The sequence below is a fragment of the Salvelinus fontinalis genome, unplaced genomic scaffold, assembly GCF_029448725.1.
Source record: "Salvelinus fontinalis isolate EN_2023a unplaced genomic scaffold, ASM2944872v1 scaffold_0191, whole genome shotgun sequence".
Lineage (NCBI taxonomy): Eukaryota > Metazoa > Chordata > Actinopteri > Salmoniformes > Salmonidae > Salvelinus > Salvelinus fontinalis.
Genome location: NW_026600400.1, coordinates 150,001 through 173,999, shown reverse-complemented (window position 1 = coordinate 173,999; position 23,999 = coordinate 150,001). Strand labels below are relative to the sequence as shown.

Sequence of the window (23,999 nt, the reverse complement as noted above, 5' to 3'; positions counted from 1 at the left end):
TCTACAGTATGGGACTGTAGGGTATAGGGTCTATAGGTATACAGTATGGGGCTGTAGGGTATAGGACATAGGGTCTACAGTATGGGGCTGTAGGGTATAGGGTCTATAGGTCTACAGTATGGGGCTGTAGGGTATAGGACATAGGGTCTACAGTATGGGACTGTAGGGTATAGGGTCTACAGTATGGGACTGTAGGGTATAGGTCATAGGGTCTACAGTATGGGCTGTAGGGTATAGGTCATAGGGTCTACAGTATGGGGCTGTAGGGTATAGGGTCTATAGGTCTACAGTATTGGGCTGTAGGGTATAGGGTCTATAGGTCTACAGTATGGGGCTGTAGGGTATAGGGTCTATAGGTCTACAGTATGGGGCTGTAGGGTATAGGGTCTATAGGTATACAGTATGGGGCTGTAGGGTATAGGGTCTATAGGTCTACAGTATGGGGCTGTAGGGTATAGGGTCTATAGGTCTACAGTATGGGGCTGTAGGGTATAGGGTCTATAGGTCTACAGTATGGGACTGTAGGCTATAGGGTCTGTAGGTCTACAGTATGGGGCTGTAGGGTATAGGGTCTATAGGTCTACAGTATGGGGCTGTAGGGTATAGGGTCTATAGGTATACAGTATGGGGCTGTAGGGTATAGGGTCTATAGGTCTACAGTATGGGGCTGTAGGGTATAGGACATAGGGTCTACAGTATGGGACTGTATGGTATAGGGTCTATAGGTCTACAGTATGGGACTGTAGGGTATAGGACATAGGGTCTACAGTATGGGGCTGTAGGGTATAGGGTCTACAGGTCTACAGTATGGGGCTGTAGGGTATAGGACATAGGGTCTACAGTATGGGGCTGTAGGGTATAGGGTCTATAGGTCTACAGTATGGGGCTGTAGGGTATAGGACATAGGGTCTACAGTATGGGGCTGTAGGGTATAGGGTCTATAGGTCTACAGTATGGGGCTGTAGGGTATAGGACATAGGGTCTACAGTATGGGGCTGTAGGGTATAGGGTCTATAGGTCTACAGTATGGGACTGTAGGGTATAGGGTCTATAGGTCTACAGTATGGGGCTGTAGGGTATAGGGTCTATAGGTCTACAGTATGGGACTGTAGGGTATAGGGTCTATAGGTATACAGTATGGGGCTGTAGGGTATAGGACATAGGGTCTACAGTATGGGGCTGTAGGGTATAGGGTCTATAGGTCTACAGTATGGGGCTGTAGGGTATAGGACATAGGGTCTACAGTATGGGACTGTAGGGTATAGGGTCTACAGTATGGGACTGTAGGGTATAGGTCATAGGGTCTACAGTATGGGCTGTAGGGTATAGGTCATAGGGTCTACAGTATGGGGCTGTAGGGTATAGGGTCTATAGGTCTACAGTATGGGGCTGTAGGGTATAGGACATAGGGTCTACAGTATGGGGCTGTAGGGTATAGGGTCTATAGGTCTACAGTATGGGACTGTAGGGTATAGGGTCTATAGGTCTACAGTATGGGACTGTAGGGTATAGGGTCTATAGGTCTACAGTATGGGGCTGTAGGGTATAGGGTCTATAGGTCTACAGTATGGGGCTGTAGGGTATAGGGTCTATAGGTCTACAGTATGGGACTGTAGGGTATAGGGTCTATAGGTCTACAGTATGGGGCTGTAGGGTATAGGGTCTATAGGTATACAGTATGGGGCTGTAGGGTATAGGGTCTATAGGTCTACAGTATGGGGCTGTAGGGTATAGGGTCTATAGGTCTACAGTATGGGGCTGTAGGGTATAGGGTCTATAGGTCTACAGTATGGGACTGTAGGGTATAGGGTCTATAGGTCTACAGTATGGGGCTGTAGGGTATAGGGTCTATAGGTCTACAGTATGGGACTGTAGGGTATAGGGTCTATAGGTCTACAGTATGGGGCTGTAGGGTATAGGGTCTATAGGTCTACAGTATGGGGCTGTAGGGTATAGGACATAGGGTCTACAGTATGGGACTGTATGGTATAGGGTCTATAGGTCTACAGTATGGGACTGTAGGGTATAAGACATAGGGTCTACAGTATGGGGCTGTAGGGTATAGGGTCTACAGGTCTACAGTATGGGGCTGTAGGGTATAGGACATAGGGTCTACAGTATGGGGCTGTAGGGTATAGGGTCTATAGGTCTACAGTATGGGGCTGTAGGGTATAGGACATAGGGTCTACAGTATGGGGCTGTAGGGTATAGGGTCTATAGGTCTACAGTATGGGGCTGTAGGGTATAGGGTCTATAGGTCTACAGTATGGGGCTGTAGGGTATAGGGTCTATAGGTATACAGTATGGGGCTGTAGGGTATAGGGTCTATAGGTCTACAGTATGGGGCTGTAGGGTATAGGGTCTATAGGTCTACAGTATGGGGCTGTAGGGTATAGGGTCTATAGGTCTACAGTATGGGACTGTAGGGTATAGGGTCTATAGGTCTACAGTATGGGGCTGTAGGGTATAGGACATAGGGTCTACAGTATGGGGCTGTAGGGTATAGGACATAGGGTCTACAGTATGGGGCTGTAGGGTATAGGGTCTATAGGTCTACAGTATGGGACTGTAGGGTATAGGGTCTATAGGTCTACAGTATGGGGCTGTAGGGTATAGGACATAGGGTCTACAGTATGGGGCTGTAGGGTATAGGGTCTATAGGTCTACAGTATGGGGCTGTAGGGTATAGGGTCTATAGGTCTACAGTATGGGGCTGTAGGGTATAGGACATAGGGTCTACAGTATGGGGCTGTAGGGTATAGGGTCTATAGGTCTACAGTATGGGGCTGTAGGGTATAGGGTCTATAGGTCTACAGTATGGGGCTGTAGGGTATAGGACATAGGGTCTACAGTATGGGGCTGTAGGGTATAGGGTCTATAGGTCTACAGTATGGGGCTGTAGGGTATAGGGTCTATAGGTCTACAGTATGGGGCTGTAGGGTATAGGACATAGGGTCTACAGTATGGGGCTGTAGGGTATAGGGTCTATAGGTCTACAGTATGGGGATGTAGGGTATAGGACATAGGGTCTACAGTATGGGGCTGTAGGGTATAGGGTCTATAGGTCTACAGTATGGGGCTGTAGGGTATAGGGTCTATAGGTCTACAGTATGGGGCTGTAGGGTATAGGGTCTATAGGTCTACAGTATGGGGCTGTAGGGTATAGGGTCTATAGGTCTACAGTATGGGGCTGTAGGGTATAGGGTCTATAGGTCTACAGTATGGGGCTGTAGGGTATAGGACATAGGGTCTACAGTATGGGGCTGTAGGGTATAGGACATAGGGTCTACAGTATGGGGCTGTAGGGTATAGGGTCTATAGGTATACAGTATGGGGCTGTAGGGTATAGGTCATAGGGTCTACAGTATGGGACTGTAGGGTATAGGGTCTATAGGTCTACAGTATGGGGCTGTAGGGTATAGGGTCTATAGGTCTACAGTATGGGGCTGTAGGGTATAGGACATAGGGTTTACAGTATGGGACTGTAGGGTATAGGACATAGAGTCTACAGTATGAGGCTGTAGGGTATAGGGTCCTATGGTCTACAGTATGGGACTGTAGGGTATAGGGTCTATAGGTCTACAGTATGGGGCTGTAGGGTATAGGGTCTATAGGTCTACAGTATGGGGCTGTAGGGTATAGGGTCTATAGGTCTACAGTATGGGGCTGTAGGGTATAGGTCATAGGGTCTACAGTATGGGGCTGTAGGGTATAGGGTCTATAGGTCTACAGTATGGGGCTGTAGGGTATAGGGTCTACAGGTCTACAGTATGGGGCTGTAGGGTATAGGACATAGGGTCTACAGTATGGGGCTGTAGGGTATAGGGTCTATAGGTCTACAGTATGGGGCTGTAGGGTATAGGACATAGGGTCTACAGTATGGGGCTGTAGGGTATAGGGTCTATAGGTCTACAGTATGGGGCTGTAGGGTATAGGACATAGGGTCTACAGTATGGGGCTGTAGGGTATAGGGTCTATAGGTCTACAGTATGGGACTGTAGGGTATAGGGTCTATAGGTCTACAGTATGGGGCTGTAGGGTATAGGGTCTATAGGTCTACAGTATGGGACTGTAGGGTATAGGGTCTATAGGTATACAGTATGGGGCTGTAGGGTATAGGACATAGGGTCTACAGTATGGGGCTGTAGGGTATAGGGTCTATAGGTCTACAGTATGGGGCTGTAGGGTATAGGACATAGGGTCTACAGTATGGGACTGTAGGGTATAGGGTCTACAGTATGGGACTGTAGGGTATAGGTCATAGGGTCTACAGTATGGGCTGTAGGGTATAGGTCATAGGGTCTACAGTATGGGGCTGTAGGGTATAGGGTCTATAGGTCTACAGTATGGGGCTGTAGGTTATAGGACATAGGGTCTACAGTATGGGGCTGTAGGGTATAGGGTCTATAGGTCTACAGTATGGGACTGTAGGGTATAGGGTCTATAGGTCTACAGTATGGGACTGTAGGGTATAGGGTCTATAGGTCTACAGTATGGGGCTGTAGGGTATAGGGTCTATAGGTCTACAGTATGGGGCTGTAGGGTATAGGGTCTATAGGTCTACAGTATGGGACTGTAGGGTATAGGGTCTATAGGTCTACAGTATGGGGCTGTAGGGTATAGGGTCTATAGGTATACAGTATGGGGCTGTAGGGTATAGGGTCTATAGGTCTACAGTATGGGGCTGTAGGGTATAGGGTCTATAGGTCTACAGTATGGGGCTGTAGGGTATAGGGTCTATAGGTCTACAGTATGGGACTGTAGGGTATAGGGTCTATAGGTCTACAGTATGGGGCTGTAGGGTATAAGGTCTATAGGTCTACAGTATGGGACTGTATGGTATAGGGTCTATAGGTCTACAGTATGGGGCTGTAGGGTATAGGGTCTATAGGTCTACAGTATGGGGCTGTAGGGTATAGGACATAGGGTCTACAGTATGGGACTGTATGGTATAGGGTCTATAGGTCTACAGTATGTGACTGTAGGGTATAAGACATAGGGTCTACAGTATGGGGCTGTAGGGTATAGGGTCTACAGGTCTACAGTATGGGGCTGTAGGGTATAGGACATAGGGTCTACAGTATGGGGCTGTAGGGTATAGGGTCTATAGGTCTACAGTATGGGGCTGTAGGGTATAGGACATAGGGTCTACAGTATGGGGCTGTAGGGTATAGGGTCTATAGGTCAACAGTATGGGGCTGTAGGGTATAGGGTCTATAGGTATACAGTATGGGGCTGTAGGGTAAAGGGTCTATAGGTCTACAGTATGGGGCTGTAGGGTATAGGGTCTATAGGTATACAGTATGGGGCTGTAGGGTATAGGGTCTATAGGTCTACAGTATGGGACTGTAGGGTATAGGGTCTATAGGTCTACAGTATGGGGCTGTCGGGTATATGACATAGGGTGTACAGTATGGGGCTGTAGGGTATAGGACATAGGGTCTACAGTATGGGGCTGTAGGGTATAGGGTCTATAGGTCTACAGTATGGGAATGTAGGGTATAGGGTCTATAGGTCTACAGTATGGGGCTGTAGGGTATAGGACATAGGGTCTACAGTATGGGGCTGTAGGGTATAGGGTCTATAGGTCTACAGTATGGGGCTGTAGGGTATAGGGTCTATAGGTCTACAGTATGGGGCTGTAGGGTATAGGACATAGGGTCTACAGTATGGGGCTGTAGGGTATAGGGTCTATAGGTCTACAGTATGGGGCTGTAGGGTATAGGGTCTATAGGTCTACAGTATGGGGCTGTAGGGTATAGGACATAGGGTCTACAGTATGGGGCTGTAGGGTATAGGGTCTATAGGTCTACAGTATGGGGCTGTAGGGTATAGGGTCTATAGGTCTACAGTATGGGGCTGTATGGTATAGGACATAGGGTCTACAGTATGGGGCTGTAGGGTATAGGGTCTATAGGTCTACAGTATGGGGATGTAGGGTATAGGACATAGGGTCTACAGTATGGGGCTGTAGGGTATAGGGTCTATAGGTATACAGTATGGGGCTGTAGGGTATAGGGTCTATAGGTCTACAGTATGGGGCTGTAGGGTATAGGGTCTATAGGTCTACAGTATGGGGCTGTAGGGTATAGGGTCTATAGGTCTACAGTATGGGGCTGTAGGGTATAGTGTCTATAGGTCTACAGTATGGGGCTGTAGGGTATAGGACATAGGGTCTACAGTATGGGGCTGTAGGGTATAGGACATAGGGTCTACAGTATGGGGCTGTAGGGTATAGGGTCTATAGGTATACAGTATGGGGCTGTAGGGTATAGGTCATAGGGTCTACAGTATGGGACTGTAGGGTATAGGGTCTATAGGTCTACAGTATGGGGCTGTAGGGTATAGGGTCTATAGGTCTACAGTATGGGGCTGTAGGGTATAGGACATAGGGTTTACAGTATGGGACTGTAGGGTATAGGACATAGAGTCTACAGTATGAGGCTGTAGGGTATAGGGTCCTTTGGTCTACAGTATGGGACTGTAGTGTATAGGGTCTATAGGTCTACAGTATGGGGCTGTAGGGTATAGGGTCTATAGGTCTACAGTATGGGGCTGTAGGGTATAGGGTCTATAGGTCTACAGTACGGGGCTGTAGGGTATAGGTCATAGGGTCTACAGTATGGGGCTGTAGGGTATAGGGTCTATAGGTCTACAGTATGGGGCTGTAGGGTATAGGGTCTATAGGTCTACAGTATGGGGCTGTAGGGTATAGGTCATAGGGTCTACAGTATGGGGCTGTAGGGTATAGGTCATAGGGTCTACAGTATGGGGCTGTAGGGTATAGGGTCTATAGGTCTACAGTATGGGGCTGTAGGGTATAGGGTCATAGGGTCTACAGTATGGGGCTGTAGGGTATAGGACATAGGGTCTACAGTATGGGGCTGTAGGGTATAGGGTCTATAGGTCTACAGTATGGGGCTGTAGGGTATAGGGTCTATAGGTCTACAGTATGGGGCTGTAGGGTATAGGGTCTATAGGTCTACAGTATGGGAGCTGTAGGGTATAGGGTCTATAGGTCTACAGTATGGGGCTGTAGGGTATAGGGTCTATAGGTCTACAGTATGGGGCTGTAGGGTATAGGACATAGGGTCTACAGTATGGGGCTGTAGGGTATAGGACATAGGGTCTACAGTATGGGGCTGTAGGGTATAGGGTCTATAGGTCTACAGTATGGGGCTGTAGGGTATAGGTCATAGGGTCTACAGTATGGGACTGTAGGGTATAGGGTCTATAGGTCTACAGTATGGGGCTGTAGGGTATAGGGTCTATAGGTCTACAGTATGGGGCTGTAGGGTATAGGACATAGGGTCTACAGTATGGGACTGTAGGGTATAGGACATAGGGTCTACAGTATGAGGCTGTAGGGTATAGGGTCCTTTGGTCTACAGTATGGGACTGTAGGGTATAGGGTCTATAGGTCTACAGTATGGGGCTGTAGGGTATAGGGTCTATAGGTCTACAGTATGGGGCTGTAGGGTATAGGGTCTATAGGTCTACAGTATGGGGCTGTAGGGTATAGGGTCTATAGGTCTACAGTATGGGGCTGTAGGGTATAGGACATAGGGTCTACAGTATGGGGCTGTAGGGTATAGGGTCTATAGGTCTACAGTATGGGGCTGTAGGGTATAGGGTCTATAGGTCTACAGTATGGGGCTGTAGGGTATAGGTCATAGGGTCTACAGTATGGGGCTGTAGGGTATAGGGTCTATAGGTCTACAGTATGGGGCTGTAGGGTATAGGTCTATAGGTCTACAGTATGGGGCTGTAGGGTATAGGGTCTATAGGTCTACAGTATGGGGCTGTAGGGTATAGGTCATAGGGTCTACAGTATGGGGCTGTAGGGTATAGGGTCTATAGGTCTACAGTATGGGGCTGTAGGGTATAGGGTCTATAGGTCTACAGTATGGGGCTGTAGGGTATAGGTCATAGGGTCTACAGTATGGGGCTGTAGGGTATAGGTCATAGGGTCTACAGTATGGGGCTGTAGGGTATAGGGTCTATAGGTCTACAGTATGGGGCTGTAGGGTATAGGTCATAGGGTCTACAGTATGGGGCTGTAGGGTATAGGGTCTATAGGTCTACAGTATGGGGCTGTAGGGTATAGGGTCTATAGGTCTACAGTATGGGGCTGTAGGGTATAGGACATAGGGTCTACAGTATTGGGCTGTAGGGTATAGGTCATAGGGTCTACAGTATGGGGCTGTAGGGTATATGGTCTATAGGTCTACAGTATGGGGCTGTAGGGTATAGGTCATAGGGTCTACAGTATGGGGCTGTATGGTATAGGGTCTATAGGTCTACAGTATGGGGCTGTAGGGTATAGGGTCTATAGGTCTACAGTATGGGGCTGTAGGGTATAGGACATAGGGTCTACAGTATGGGGCTGTAGGGTATAGGGTCTATAGGTCTACAGTATGGGGCTGTAGGGTATAGGACATAGGGTCTACAGTATGGGGCTGTAGGGTATAGGACATAGGGTCTACAGTATGGGGCTGTAGGGTATAGGGTCTATAGGTATACAGTATGGGGCTGTAGGGTATAGGGTCTATAGGTCTACAGTATGGGGCTGTAGGGTATAGGGTCTATAGGTCTACAGTATGGGGCTGTAGGGTATAGGGTCTATAGGTCTACAGTATGGGGCTGTAGGGTATAGGGTCTATAGGTCTACAGTATGGGGCTGTAGGGTATAGGACATAGGGTCTACAGTATGGGGCTGTAGGGTATAGGACATAGGGTCTACAGTATGGGGCTGTAGGGTATAGGGTCTATAGGTATACAGTATGGGGCTGTAGGGTATAGGTCATAGGGTCTACAGTATGGGACTGTAGGGTATAGGGTCTATAGGTCTACAGTATGGGGCTGTAGGGTATAGGGTCTATAGGTCTACAGTATGGGGCTGTAGGGTATAGGACATAGGGTTTACAGTATGGGACTGTAGGGTATAGGACATAGGGTCTACAGTATGAGGCTGTAGGGTATAGGGTCCTTTGGTCTACAGTATGGGACTGTAGGGTATAGGGTCTATAGGTCTACAGTATGGGGCTGTAGGGTATAGGGTCTATAGGTCTACAGTATGGGGCTGTAGGGTATAGGGTCTATAGGTCTACAGTATGGGGCTGTAGGGTATAGGGTCTATAGGTCTACAGTATGGGGCTGTAGGGTATAGGACATAGGGTCTACAGTATGGGGCTGTAGGGTATAGGGTCTATAGGTCTACAGTATGGGGCTGTAGGGTATAGGGTCTATAGGTCTACAGTATGGGGCTGTAGGGTATAGGTCATAGGGTCTACAGTATGGGGCTGTAGGGTATAGGGTCTATAGGTCTACAGTATGGGGCTGTAGGGTATAGGGTCTATAGGTCTACAGTATGGGGCTGTAGGGTATAGGGTCTATAGGTCTACAGTATGGGGCTGTAGGGTATAGGTCATAGGGTCTACAGTATGGGGCTGTAGGGTATAGGGTCTATAGGTCTACAGTATGGGGCTGTAGGGTATAGGGTCTATAGGTCTACAGTATGGGGCTGTAGGGTATAGGTCATAGGGTCTACAGTATGGGGCTGTAGGGTATAGGTCATAGGGTCTACAGTATGGGGCTGTAGGGTATAGGGTCTATAGGTCTACAGTATGGGGCTGTAGGGTATAGGTCATAGGGTCTACAGTATGGGGCTGTAGGGTATAGGACATAGGGTCTACAGTATGGGGCTGTAGGGTATAGGGTCTATAGGTATACAGTATGGGGCTGTAGGGTATAGGGTCTATAGGTCTACAGTATGGGGCTGTAGGGTATAGGGTCTATAGGTCTACAGTATGGGGCTGTAGGGTATAGGGTCTATAGGTCTACAGTATGGGGCTGTAGGGTATAGTGTCTATAGGTCTACAGTATGGGGCTGTAGGGTATAGGACATAGGGTCTACAGTATGGGGCTGTAGGGTATAGGACATAGGGTCTACAGTATGGGGCTGTAGGGTATAGGGTCTATAGGTATACAGTATGGGGCTGTAGGGTATAGGTCATAGGGTCTACAGTATGGGACTGTAGGGTATAGGGTCTATAGGTCTACAGTATGGGGCTGTAGGGTATAGGGTCTATAGGTCTACAGTATGGGGCTGTAGGGTATAGGACATAGGGTCTACAGTATGGGACTGTAGGGTATAGGACATAGGGTCTACAGTATGAGGCTGTAGGGTATAGGGTCCTTTGGTCTACAGTATGGGACTGTAGGGTATAGGGTCTATAGGTCTACAGTATGGGGCTGTAGGGTATAGGGTCTATAGGTCTACAGTATGGGGCTGTAGGGTATAGGGTCTATAGGTCTACAGTATGGGGCTGTAGGGTATAGGGTCTATAGGTCTACAGTATGGGGCTGTAGGGTATAGGACATAGGGTCTACAGTATGGGGCTGTAGGGTATAGGGTCTATAGGTCTACAGTATGGGGCTGTAGGGTATAGGGTCTATAGGTCTACAGTATGGGGCTGTAGGGTATAGGTCATAGGGTCTACAGTATGAGGCTGTAGGGTATAGGGTCTATAGGTCTACAGTATGGGGCTGTAGGGTATATTGTCTATAGGTCTACAGTATGGGGCTGTAGGGTATAGGGTCTATAGGTCTACAGTATGGGGCTGTAGGGTATAGGTCATAGGGTCTACAGTATGGGGCTGTAGGGTATAGGGTCTATAGGTCTACAGTATGGGGCTGTAGGGTATAGGGTCTATAGGTCTACAGTATGGGGCTGTAGGGTATAGGTCATAGGGTCTACAGTATGGGGCTGTAGGGTATAGGTCATAGGGTCTACAGTATGGGGCTGTAGGGTATAGGGTCTATAGGTCTACAGTATGGGGCTGTAGGGTATAGGGTCTATAGGTCTACAGTATGGGGCTGTAGGGTATAGGGTCTATAGGTCTACAGAATGGGGCTGTAGGGTATAGGGTCTATAGGTCTACAGTATGGGGCTGTAGGGTATAGGGTCTATAGGTCTACAGTATGGGGCTGTAGGGTGTAGGACATAGGGTCTACAGTATGGGGCTGTAGGGTATAGGTCATAGGGTCTACAGTATGAGGCTGTAGGGTATAGGTCATAGGGTCTACAGTATGGGGCTGTAGGGTATAGGTCATAGGGTCTACAGTATGGGGCTGTAGGGTATAGGTCATAGGGTCTACAGTATGAGGCTGTAGGGTATAGGTCATATGGTCCACATTATGGGGCTGTAGGGTATAGGACATAGGGTCTACATTATGGGGCTGTAGGGTATAGGACATAGGGTCTACAGTATTGGGCTGTAGGGTATATGACATAGGGTCTACAGTATGAGGCTGTAGGGTATAGGTCATAGGGTCTACAGTATGGGGCTGTAGGGTAAAGGGTCTATAGGTCTACAGTATGGGGCTGTAGGGTATAGGACATAGGGTCTACAGTATAAGGCTGTAGGGTATAGGTCATAGGGTCTACAGTATGGGGCTGTAGGGTATAGGACATAGGGTCTACAGTATGAGGCTGTAGGGTATAGGTCATAGGGTCTACAGTATGGGGCTGTAGGGTATAGGACATAGGGTCTACAGTATGAGGCTGTAGGGTATAGGTCATAGGGTCTACAGTATGGGACTGTAGGGTATAGGGTCTATAGCTCTACAGTATGGGGCTGTAGGGTATAGGACATAAGGTCTACAGTATGGGGCTGTAGGGTATAGGTCATAGGGTCTACAGTATGGGGCTGTAGGGTATAGGGTCTATAGGTCTACAGTATGGGGCTGTAGGGTATAGGACATAGGGTCTACAGTATGGGGCTGTAGGGTATAGGTCATAGGGTCTACAGTATGGGGCTGTAGGGTATAGGGTCTATAGGTCTACAGTATGGGGCTGTAGGGTATAGGACATAGGGTCTACAGTATGGGGCTGTAGGGTATAGGGTCTATAGGTGTACAGTATGGGGCTGTAGGGTATAGGGTCTATAGGTCTACAGTATGGGGCTGTAGGGTATAGGACATAGGGTTTACAGTATGGGACTGTAGGGTATAGGACATAGGGTCTACAGTATGAGGCTGTAGGGTATAGGGTCCTTTGGTCTACAGTATGGGACTGTAGGGTATAGGGTCTATAGGTCTACAGTATGGGGCTGTAGGGTATAGGGTCTATAGGTCTACAGTATTGGGGCTGTAGGGTATAGGGTCTATAGGTCTACAGTATGGGGCTGTAGGGTATAGGGTCTATAGGTCTACAGTATGGGGCTGTAGGGTATAGGACATAGGGTCTACAGTATGGGGCTGTAGGGTATAGGGTCTATAGGTCTACAGTATGGGGCTGTAGGGTATAGGGTCTATAGGTCTACAGTATGGGGCTGTAGGGTATAGGTCATAGGGTCTACAGTATGGGGCTGTAGGGTATAGGGTCTATAGGTCTACAGTATGGGGCTGTAGGGTATAGGGTCTATAGGTCTACAGTATGGGGCTGTAGGGTATAGGGTCTATAGGTCTACAGTATGGGGCTGTAGGCTATAGGTCATAGGGTCTACAGTATGGGGCTGTAGGGTATAGGGTCTATAGGTCTACAGTATGGGGCTGTAGGGTATAGGGTCTATAGGTCTACAGTATGGGGCTGTAGGGTATAGGTCATAGGGTCTACAGTATGGGGCTGTAGGGTATAGGTCATAGGGTCTACAGTATGGGGCTGTAGGGTATAGGGTCTATAGGTCTACAGTATGGGGCTGTAGGGTATAGGTCATAGGGTCTACAGTATGGGGCTGTAGGGTATAGGACATAGGGTCTACAGTATGGGGCTGTAGGGTATAGGGTCTATAGGTATACAGTATGGGGCTGTAGGGTATAGGGTCTATAGGTCTACAGTATGGGGCTGTAGGGTATAGGGTCTATAGGTCTACAGTATGGAGCTGTAGGGTATAGGGTCTATAGGTCTACAGTATGGGGCTGTAGGGTATAGTGTCTATAGGTCTACAGTATGGGGCTGTAGGGTATAGGACATAGGGTCTACAGTATGGGGCTGTAGGGTATAGGACATAGGGTCTACAGTATGGGGCTGTAGGGTATAGGGTCTATAGGTATACAGTATGGGGCTGTAGGGTATAGGTCATAGGGTCTACAGTATGGGACTGTAGGGTATAGGGTCTATAGGTCTACAGTATGGGGCTGTAGGGTATAGGGTCTATAGGTCTACAGTATGGGGCTGTAGGGTATAGGACATAGGGTCTACAGTATGGGACTGTAGGGTATAGGACATAGGGTCTACAGTATGAGGCTGTAGGGTATAGGGTCCTTTGGTCTACAGTATGGGACTGTAGGGTATAGGGTCTACAGGTCTACAGTATGGGGCTGTAGGGTATAGGGTCTATAGGTCTACAGTATTGGGGCTGTAGGGTATAGGGTCTATAGGTCTACAGTATGGGGCTGTAGGGTATAGGGTCTATAGGTCTACAGTATGGGGCTGTAGGGTATATTACATAGGGTCTACAGTATGGGGCTGTAGGGTATAGGGTCTATAGGTCTACAGTATGGGGCTGTAGGGTATAGGGTCTATAGGTCTACAGTATGGGGCTGTAGGGTATAGGTCATAGGGTCTACAGTATGAGGCTGTAGGGTATAGGGTCTATAGGTCTACAGTATGGGGCTGTATGGTATAGGGTCTATAGGTCTACAGTATGGGGCTGTAGGGTATAGGGTATATAGGTCTACAGTATGGGACTTTAGGGTATAGGACATAGGGTCTACAGTATGGGGCTGTATGGTATAGGTTCTATAGGTCTACAGTATGGGGCTGTAGGGTATAGGGTCTATAGGTCTACAGTATGGGGCTGTAGGGTATAGGTCATAGGGTCTACAGTATGGGGCTGTAGGGTATAGGTCATAGGGTCTACAGTATGGGGCTGTAGGGTATAGGGTCTATAGGTCTACAGTATGGGGCTGTAGGGTATAGGTCATAGGGTCTACAGTATGGGGCTGTATGGTATAGGGTCTATAGGTCTACAGTATGGGGCTGTAGGGTATAGGGTATATAGGTCTACAGTATGGGACTTTAGGGTATAGGACATAGGGTCTACAGTATGGGGCTGTATGGTATAGGTTCTATAGGTCTACAGTATGGGGCTGTAGGGTATAGGGTCTATAGGTCTACAGTATGGGGCTGTAGGGTATAGGTCATAGGGTCTACAGTATGGGGCTGTAGGGTATAGGGTCTATAGGTCTACAGTATGGGGCTGTAGGGTATAGGTCATAGGGTCTACAGTATGGGGCTGTAGGGTATAGGGTCTATAGGTCTACAGTATGGGGCTGTAGGGTATAGGGTCTATAGGTATACAGTATGGGGCTGTAGGGTATAGGACATAGGGTCTACAGTATGGGACTGTAGGGTATAGGTCATAGGGTCTACAGTATGGGGCTGTAGGGTATAGGGTCTATAGGTCTACAGTATGGGGGTAAATGGTATAGGGTAAATGGTATAGGGTAAAGGGTGTAGTGTAAATGGTGTAGGGTAATGGGTATAGGGTAAATGGTATAGGGTAAAGGGTGTAGGGTATAGGACATAGGGTCTACAGTATGGGGCTGTAGGGTATAGGGTCTATAGGTCTACAGTATGGGGCTGTAGGGTATAGGGTCTATAGGTATACAGTATGAGGCTGTAGGGTGTAGGACATAGGGTCTACAGTATGGGGCTGTAGGGTATAGGGTCTATAGGTCTACAGTATGGGACTGTAGGGTATAGGGTCTATAGGTATACAGTATGGGGCTGTAGGGTATAGGGTCTATAGGTCTACAGTATGGGGCTGTAGGGTATAGGGTCTATAGGTCTACAGAATGGGGCTGTAGGGTATAGGGTCTATAGGTCTACAGTATGGGGCTGTAGGGTATAGGGTCTATAGGTCTACAGTATGGGGCTGTAGGGTGTAGGTCATAGGGTCTACAGTATGGGGCTGTAGGGTATAGGTCATAGGGTCTACAGTATGAGGCTGTAGGGTATAGGTCATATGGTCCACATTATGGGGCTGTAGGGTATAGGACATAGGGTCTACAGTATGGGGCTGTAGGGTATAGGACATAGGGTCTACAGTATTGGGCTGTAGGGTATAGGACATAGGGTCTACAGTATGAGGCTGTAGGGTATAGGTCATAGGGTCTACAGTATGGGGCTGTAGGGTAAAGGGTCTATAGGTCTACAGTATGGGGCTGTAGGGTATAGGACATAGGGTCTACAGTATAAGGCTGTAGGGTATAGGTCATAGGGTCTACAGTATGGGGCTGTAGGGTATAGGACATAGGGTCTACAGTATGAGGCTGTAGGGTATAGGTCATAGGGTCTACAGTATGGGGCTGTAGGGTATAGGACATAGGGTCTACAGTATGAGGCTGTAGGGTATAGGACATAGGGTCTACAGTATGGGGCTGTAGGGTATAGGTCATAGGGTCTACAGTATGGGGCTGTAGGGTATAGGGTCTATAGGTCTACAGTATGGGGCTGTAGGGTATAGGACATAGGGTCTACAGTATGGGGCTGTAGGGTATAGGTCATAGGGTCTACAGTATGGGGCTGTAGGGTATAGGGTCTATAGGTCTACAGTATGGGGCTGTAGGGTATAGGACATAGGGTCTACAGTATGGGGCTGTAGGGTATAGGGTCTATAGGTGTACAGTATGGGGCTGTAGGGTATAGGGTCTATAGGTCTACAGTATGGGGCTGTAGGGTATAGGGTCTATAGGTCTACAGTATGGGGCTGTAGGGTATAGGGTCTATAGGTCTACAGTATGGGGCTTTAGGGTATAGGGTCTATAGGTCTACAGTCTCGGGTACCTTACCATAATCCATGTTGTCTACACTCTCATATTCAAAGTCACAGAGGCTGAAACAGAGAAGGAAAAATGTCGTCAGAAGTTTGAAACCTTTTTCCAATGTATTGAGTGTAAGCTGTGTTGGGTGTAGGGTATAGGGTAATGGGTGTAGGGTGTAGGGTATAGGGTAAAGGGTAATGGGTGTAGCGTAAAGGTTAATGGGTATAGGGTAAAGGGTGTAGGGTAAATGGTGTAGGGTAAAGGGTATAGGGTAAAGGGTGTAGGGTAAAGGGTAATGGGTGTAGCGTAAAGGGTAATGGGTATAGGGTAAAGGGTGTAGTGTAAAGGGTGTAGGGTAAAGGGTATAGGGTAAAGGGTGGAGGGTAAAGGGTGGAGGGTAATGGGTATAGGGTAAATGGTATAGGGTAAAGGGTGTAGTGTAAATGGTGTAGGGTAATGGGTATAGGGTAAATGGTATAGGGTAAAGGGTGTAGTGTAAATGGTGTAGGGTAAAGGGTGTAGGGTAATGGGTATAGGGTAATGGGTGTAGGTTAAAGGGTAATGGGTGTAGGGTAAAGGGTATAGGGTAAAGGGTGTAGGGTAAGGGTAATGGGTGTAGGGTAAAGGGTGTAGGGTAAAGGGTGTAGGGTAATGGGTGTAGGGTAAAGGGTGTAGGGTAAAGGGTGTAGGGTAAAGGGTGTAGGGTAAAGGGTGTAGGGTAATGGGTGTAGGGTAAAGGGTATAGGGTAAATAGTGTAGGGTAAAATGGTTTAGGGTAAAGGGTGTAGGGTAAAGGGTGTACTGTAAATGGTGTAGGGTAAAGGAAGTAGGGTGTATTGTTAAGGGTAAAGGGTGTAGGGTGTATGGTAAGTGGTGTAGGTTAAATGTGTAGGGTGTTGGGTGAGGTGTTTAGGGTGTAGGGTGCTAGGGTGAAGTGTTTAGGGTGTAGGGAATAGGGTGAAGTGTTTTGGGTGTAGGGTGAAGTGTTTAGGGTGTAGGGTGTAGGGTGAAGTGTGTAGGGTGTAGGGAGAAGGGTGAAGTGTTTAGGGTGTAGGGTGAAGTGTTTAGGGTGTAGGGTGAAGTGTTTAGGGTGTAGGGTGTAGGGTGAAGTGTTTAGGGTGTAGGGTGAAGTGTTTAGGGTGTAGGGAGTAGGGTGAAATGTTTAGGGTGTAGGGTGTAGGGTGAAGTGTTTAGGGAGTAGGGTGTAGGGTGTAGGGTGACGTGTTTAGGGAGTAGGGTGAAGTGTTTAGGGTGTAGGGTGAAGTGTTTAGGGTGTAGGGTGAAGTGTTTAGGGTGTAGGGTGAAGTGTTTAGGGAGTAGGGTGTAGGGTGACATGTTTAGGGAGTAGGGTAAAGTGTTTAGGGTGTAGGGTGTAGGGTGAAATGTTTAGGGTGTAGCGTGAAGAGTTTAGGGAGTAGGGTGAAGTGTTTAGGGTGTAGGGTGAAATGTTTAGGGTGTAGGGTGAAGTGTTTAGGGTGTAGGGTGAAGGTTTTAGGGTGTAGGGTGAAGTGTTTAGGGTGTAGGTGTATGGTGAAGTGTTTAGGGTGTAGGGTGAATTGTTTAGGGTGTAGGGTGAAGTGTTTAGGGTGTAGGGTGAAGTGTTTAGGGTGTAGGGTGAAGTGTTTAGGGTGTAGGGTGTAGGGTGAAGTGTTTAGGGAGTAGGGTGTAGGGTGACGTGTTTAGGGTGTAGGGTGAAATGTGTAAGGTGTAGGGAGTAGGGTGAAGTAGGGAGTAGGGTGAACTGTTTAGGGTGAAGTGTTTAGGGTGTAGGGTGAAGTGTTTAGGGTGTAGGGTGAAGTGTTTATGGTGTAGGGGGTAGGGTGAAGTGTTTAGGGCGTAGGGTGAAGTGTTTAGGGTGTAGGGTGTAAGGTGAAGTGTTTAGGGAGTAGGGAGTAGGGTGAAGTGTTTAGGGTGTAGGGTGAAGTGTTTAGGGAGTAGGGTGAAGTGTTTAGGGTGTAGGGTGAAGTGTTTAGGGTGTAGGGTGTAGGGTGAAGTGTTTAGGGTGTAGGGTGAAGTGTTTAGGGTGTAGGGTGTAGGATGAAGTGTTTAGGGAGTAGGGTGAAGTGTTTAGGGAGTAGGGTGAAGTGTTTAGGGTGTAGGTTGAAGTGTGTAGGGTGTAGGGTGAAGTGTTTATTGTGTAGGGTGTATGGTGATGTGTTTAGGGAGTCGGATGAATTGTTTAAGGTGTAGGGTGAAGTGTTTAGGGTGTAGGGTGAAGTGTTTAGGGTGTAGGGTGAAGTGTTTAGGGAGTAGGGTGAAGTGTTTAGGGAGTAGGGTGAAGTGTTTAGGGTGTAGGGTGAAGTGTTTAGGATGTAGGGTGTAGGGTGAAGTGTTTAGGGTGTAGGGTGAATTGTTTAGGGTGTAGGGTGAAGTGTTTAGGGTGTAGGGTGAAGTGTGTAGGGTGTAGGGTGAAGTGTTTAGGGTGTAGGGTGAATTGTTTAGGGTGTAGGGTGAAGTGTTTAGGGTGTAGGGTGAAGTGTTTAGGGTGTAGGGTGAAGTGTTTAGGGTGTAGGGTGAATTGTTTAGGGTGTAGGGTGTAGGGTGAAGTGTTTAGGGTGTAGGGTGAAGTGTTTAGGGTGTAGGGTGAAGTGTTTAGGGTGTAGGGTGTAGGGTGAAGTGTTTAGGGTGTAGGGTGTAGGGTGTAGGGTGAAGTGTTTAGGGTGTAGGGTGTAGGGTGAAGTGTTTAGGGTGTAGGGTGTAGGGTGAAGTGTTTAGGGTGTAGGGTGTAGGGTGAAGTGTACCCGCGGGGCTGGAATTCAGTCTCTCCCTCTCGCGTCCGACGGACCAGTGATGCGTTTCCTGGCGGCTCGGGGTTGGTGGACATGATGCTGTCGTTACGGTAGCGCAGCTAAACACAGGTTACCATGACAACACACAGGTAAGGGTCTGCAGGTGTGTGTGTGTCAAATCAAATACAAATCTAGTTGATTTTCACATGCGTCAAATACAACAGACTTTACCGTGATAATAATGTAGGTAATATAATGTAGGTAATATAATGTAGGTAGCGGTAAAGTGACTAGGCAATCAGGATAGATAATAAACAGAGTAGCAGTCTAATGGCTTGGAGGTCAATGTAAACAGTCTGGTAGCCATGTGATGAGCTGTACAGCAGTCTAATGGCTTGGAGGTCAATGTAAACAGTCTGGTAGCCATGTGATGAGCTGTACAGCAGTCTAATGGCTTGGAGGTCAATGTAAACAGTCTGGTAGCCATGTGATGAGCTGTACAGCAGTCTAATGGCTTGGAGGTCAATGTAAACAGTCTGGTAGCCATGTGATGAGCTGTACAGCAGTCTAATGGCTTGGAGGTCAATGTAAACAGTCTGGTAGCCATGTGATGAACTGTTCAGCAGTCTAATGGCTTGGAGGTCAATGTAAACAGTCTGGTAGTCATGTGATGAGCTGTTCAGCAGTCTAATGGCTTGGAGGTCAATGTAAACAGTCTGGTAGCCATGTGATGAGCTGTTCAGCAGTCTAATGGCTTGGAGGTCAATGTAAACAGTCTGGTAGTCATGTGATGAGCTGTTCAGCAGTCTAATGGCTTGGAGGTCAATGTAAACAGTCTGGTAGCCATGTGATGAGCTGTTCAGCAGTCTAATGGCTTGGAGGTCAATGTAAACAGTCTGGTAGCCATGTGATGAGCTGTTCAGCAGTCTAATGGCTTGGAGGTCAATGTAAACAGTCTGGTAGTCATGTGATGAGCTGTTCAGCAGTCTAATGGCTTGGAGGTCAATGTAAACAGTCTGGTAGCCATGTGATGAACTGTTCAGCAGTCTAATGGCTTGGAGGTCAATGTAAACAGTCTGGTAGCCATGTGATGAGCTGTACAGCAGTCTAATGGCTTGGAGGTCAATGTAAACAGTCTGGTAGCCATGTGATGAGCTGTACAGCAGTCTAATGGCTTGGAGGTCAATGTAAACAGTCTGGTAGCCATGTGATGAGCTGTTCAGCAGTCTAATGGCTTGGAGGTCAATGTAAACAGTCTGGTAGCCATGTGATGAACTGTTCAGCAGTCTAATGGCTTGGAGGTCAATGTAAACAGTCTGGTAGCCATGTGATGAACTGTTCAGCAGTCTAATGGCTTGGAGGTCAATGTAAACAGTCTGATAGTCATGTGATGAACTGTTCAGCAGTCTAATGGCTTGGAGGTCAATGTAAACAGTCTGGTAGCCATGTGATGAACTGTTCAGCAGTCTAATGGCTTGGAGGTCAATGTAAACAGTCTGGTAGCCATGTGATGAACTGTTCAGCAGTCTAATGGCTTGGAGGTCAATGTAAACAGTCTGGTAGCCATGTGATGAGCTGTTCAGCAGTCTAATGGCTAGGAGGTCAATGTAAACAGTCTGGTAGTCATGTGATGAACTGTTCAGCAGTCTAATGGCTTGGAGGTCAATGTAAACAGTCTGGTAGCCATGTGATGAGCTGTTCAGCAGTCTAATGGCTTGGAGGTCAATGTAAACAGTCTGGTAGTCATGTGATGAGCTGTTCAGCAGTCTAATGGCTTGGAGGTCAATGTAAACAGTCTGGTAGCCATGTGATGAACTGTTCAGCAGTCTAATGGCTTGGAGGTCAATGTAAACAGTCTGGTAGCCATGTGATGAGCTGTTCAGCAGTCTAATGGCTTGGAGGTCAATGTAAACAGTCTGGTAGCCATGTGATGAGCTGTACAGCAGTCTAATGGCTTGGAGGTCAATGTAAACTGTCTGGTAGCCATGTGATGAGCTGTTCAGCAGTCTAATGGCTTGGAGGTCAATGTAAACAGTCTGGTAGCCATGTGATGAACTGTTCAGCAGTCTAATGGCTTGGAGGTCAATGTAAACAGTCTGGTAGCCATGTGATGAGCTGTTCAGCAGTCTAATGGCTAGGAGGTCAATGTAAACAGTCTGGTAGTCATGTGATGAACTGTTCAGCAGTCTAATGGCTTGGAGGTCAATGTAAACAGTCTGGTAGCCATGTGATGAACTGTTCAGCAGTCTAATGGCTTGGAGGTCAATGTAAACAGTCTGGTAGCCATGTGATGAACTGTTCAGCAGTCTAATGGCTTGGAGGTCAATGTAAACAGTCTGGTAGCCATGTGATGAGCTGTTCAGCAGTCTAATGGCTTGGAGGTCAATGTAAACAGTCTGGTAGTCATGTGATGAGCTGTTCAGCAGTCTAATGGCTTGGAGGTCAATGTAAACAGTCTGGTAGCCATGTGATGAACTGTTCAGCAGTCTAATGGCTTGGAGGTCAATGTAAACAGTCTGGTAGCCATGTGATGAGCTGTTCAGCAGTCTAATGGCTTGGAGGTCAATGTAAACAGTCTGGTAGCCATGTGATGAGCTGTTCAGCAGTCTAATGGCTTGGAGGTCAATGTAAACAGTCTGGTAGCCATGTGATGAGCTGTACAGCAGTCTAATGGCTTGGAGGTCAATGTAAACAGTCTGGTATTCATGTGATGAGCTGTTCAGCAGTCTAATGGCTTGGAGGTCAATGTAAACAGTCTGGTAGCCATGTGATGAGCTGTACAGCAGTCTAATGGCTTGGAGGTCAATGTAAACAGTCTGGTAGCCATGTGATGAGCTGTACAGCAGTCTAATGGCTTGGAGGTCAATGTAAACAGTCTGGTAGCCATGTGATGAGCTGTACAGCAGTCTAATGGCTTGGAGGTCAATGTAAACAGTCTGGTAGCCATGTGATGAACTGTTCAGCAGTCTAATGGCTTGGAGGTCAATGTAAACAGTCTGGTAGTCATGTGATGAGCTGTTCAGCAGTCTAATGGCTTGGAGGTCAATGTAAACAGTCTGGTAGCCATGTGATGAGCTGTTCAGCAGTCTAATGGCTTGGAGGTCAATGTAAACAGTCTGGTAGTCATGTGATGAGCTGTTCAGCAGTCTAATGGCTTGGAGGTCAATGTAAACAGTCTGGTAGTCATGTGATGAGCTGTTCAGCAGTCTAATGGCTTGGAGGTCAATGTAAACAGTCTGGTAGCCATGTGATGAACTGTTCAGCAGTCTAATGGCTTGGAGGTCAATGTAAACAGTCTGGTAGCCATGTGATGAGCTGTACAGCAGTCTAATGGCTTGGAGGTCAATGTAAACAGTCTGGTAGCCATGTGATGAGCTGTTCAGCAGTCTAATGGCTTGGAGGTCAATGTAAACAGTCTGGTAGTCATGTGATGAGCTGTTCAGCAGTCTAATGGCTTGGAGGTCAATGTAAACAGTCTGGTAGCCATGTGATGAACTGTTCAGCAGTCTAATGGCTTGGAGGTCAATGTAAACAGTCTGGTAGCCATGTGATGAGCTGTTCAGCAGTCTAATGGCTTGGAGGTCAATGTAAACAGTCTGGTAGTCATGTGATGAACTGTTCAGCAGTCTAATGGCTTGGAGGTCAATGTAAACAGTCTGGTAGCCATGTGATGAACTGTTCAGCAGTCTAATGGCTTGGAGGTCAATGTAAACAGTCTGGTAGCCATGTGATGAACTGTTCAGCAGTCTAATGGCTTGGAGGTCAATGTAAACAGTCTGGTAGCCATGTGATGAACTGTTCAGCAGTCTAATGGCTTGGAGGTCAATGTAAACAGTCTGGTAGCCATGTGATGAGCTGTTCAGCAGTCTAATGGCTTGGAGGTCAATGTAAACAGTCTGGTAGCCATGTGATGAGCTGTACAGCAGTCTAATGGCTTGGAGGTCAATGTAAACAGTCTGGTAGCCATGTGATGAGCTGTTCAGCAGTCTAATGGCTTGGAGGTCAATGTAAACAGTCTGGTAGCCATGTGATGAACTGTTCAGCAGTCTAATGGCTTGGAGGTCAATGTAAACAGTCTGGTAGCCATGTGATGAGCTGTTCAGCAGTCTAATGGCTAGGAGGTCAATGTAAACAGTCTGGTAGTCATGTGATGAACTGTTCAGCAGTCTAATGGCTTGGAGGTCAATGTAAACAGTCTGGTAGCCATGTGATGAACTGTTCAGCAGTCTAATGGCTTGGAGGTCAATGTAAACAGTCTGGTAGCCATGTGATGAACTGTTCAGCAGTCTAATGGCTTGGAGGTCAATGTAAACAGTCTGGTAGCCATGTGATGAGCTGTTCAGCAGTCTAATGGCTTGGAGGTCAATGTAAACAGTCTGGTAGTCATGTGATGAGCTGTTCAGCAGTCTAATGGCTTGGAGGTCAATGTAAACAGTCTGGTAGCCATGTGATGAACTGTTCAGCAGTCTAATGGCTTGGAGGTCAATGTAAACAGTCTGGTAGCCATGTGATGAGCTGTTCAGCAGTCTAATGGCTTGGAGGTCAATGTAAACAGTCTGGTAGCCATGTGATGAGCTGTACAGCAGTCTAATGGCTTGGAGGTCAATGTAAACAGTCTGGTAGCCATGTGATATACTGTTCAGCAGTCTAATGGCTTGGAGGTCAATGTAAACAGTCTGGTAGCCATGTGATGAACTGTTCAGCAGTCTAATGGCTTGGAGGTCAATGTAAACAGTCTGGTAGTCATGTGATGAGCTGTTCAGCAGTCTAATGGCTTGGAGGTCAATGTAAACAGTCTGGTAGTCATGTGATGAGCTGTTCAGCAGTCTAATGGCTTGGAGGTCAATGTAAACAGTCTGGTAGCCATGTGATGAACTGTTCAGCAGTCTAATGGCTTGGAGGTCAATGTAAACAGTCTGGTAGCCATGTGATGAGCTGTTCAGCAGTCTAATGGCTTGGAGGTCAATGTAAACAGTCTGGTATTCATGTGATGAGCTGTTCAGCAGTCTAATGGCTTGGAGGTCAATGTAAACAGTCTGGTAGCCATGTGATGAACTGTTCAGCAGTCTAATGGCTTGGAGGTCAATGTAAACAGTCTGGTAGCCATGTGATGAGCTGTACAGCAGTCTAATGGCTTGGAGGTCAATGTAAACAGTCTGGTAGCCATGTGATGAACTGTACAGCAGTCTAATGGCTTGGGGGTAGAACCTGTTCAGGGTTCTGTTGGTTCCAGACTTGGTGCTCTGGTACCGCTTGCCGTGCGGTAGCAGAGAGAACAGTCTATGACTTGGGTGGCTCTAGTCTTTGACTATTTTGTGTTTGTGTAAGTGTGTAAGTATGTATATGTGTGTGTGTAGACTCACCATGGTAGTCTTGCTGGGCAGCTCTGTGATGGGGCGGATGGGGAAGGGGGAGTGGGAGTGGGAGAGGGAGTGGGAGGGGGAGGGGGGACACGTGCTGCTCAGGTGACTCTCTGACATCATCACATCTGGAGACGCT

The 23,999-nt window shown here is 47.6% G+C and overlaps 2 protein-coding genes across 2 annotated transcripts in view; one reads left to right on the top strand and one right to left on the bottom strand.

Annotated features, from left to right (window-relative positions):
* The window catches only part of card11 (caspase recruitment domain family, member 11), a 140,091-nt gene that overhangs the window by 56,412 nt on the left and 59,680 nt on the right, over nucleotides 1–23,999 (bottom strand). Inside the window, exons 13-15 of the mRNA XM_055912603.1 lie at nucleotides 23,864–23,999; nucleotides 18,513–18,619; nucleotides 15,799–15,842 (exon numbers count right to left, since the gene is read on the bottom strand). The exon at nucleotides 23,864–23,999 is cut by the window's right edge and continues 10 nt beyond it. Of these exons, the coding sequence (XP_055768578.1) occupies nucleotides 15,799–15,842; nucleotides 18,513–18,619; nucleotides 23,864–23,999 (287 nt within the window). The remainder of the gene's footprint in view (nucleotides 1–15,798; nucleotides 15,843–18,512; nucleotides 18,620–23,863) is intronic.
* The window catches only part of chst12a (carbohydrate (chondroitin 4) sulfotransferase 12a), a 121,077-nt gene that overhangs the window by 92,918 nt on the left and 4,160 nt on the right, over nucleotides 1–23,999 (top strand). The window lies entirely within an intron of this gene.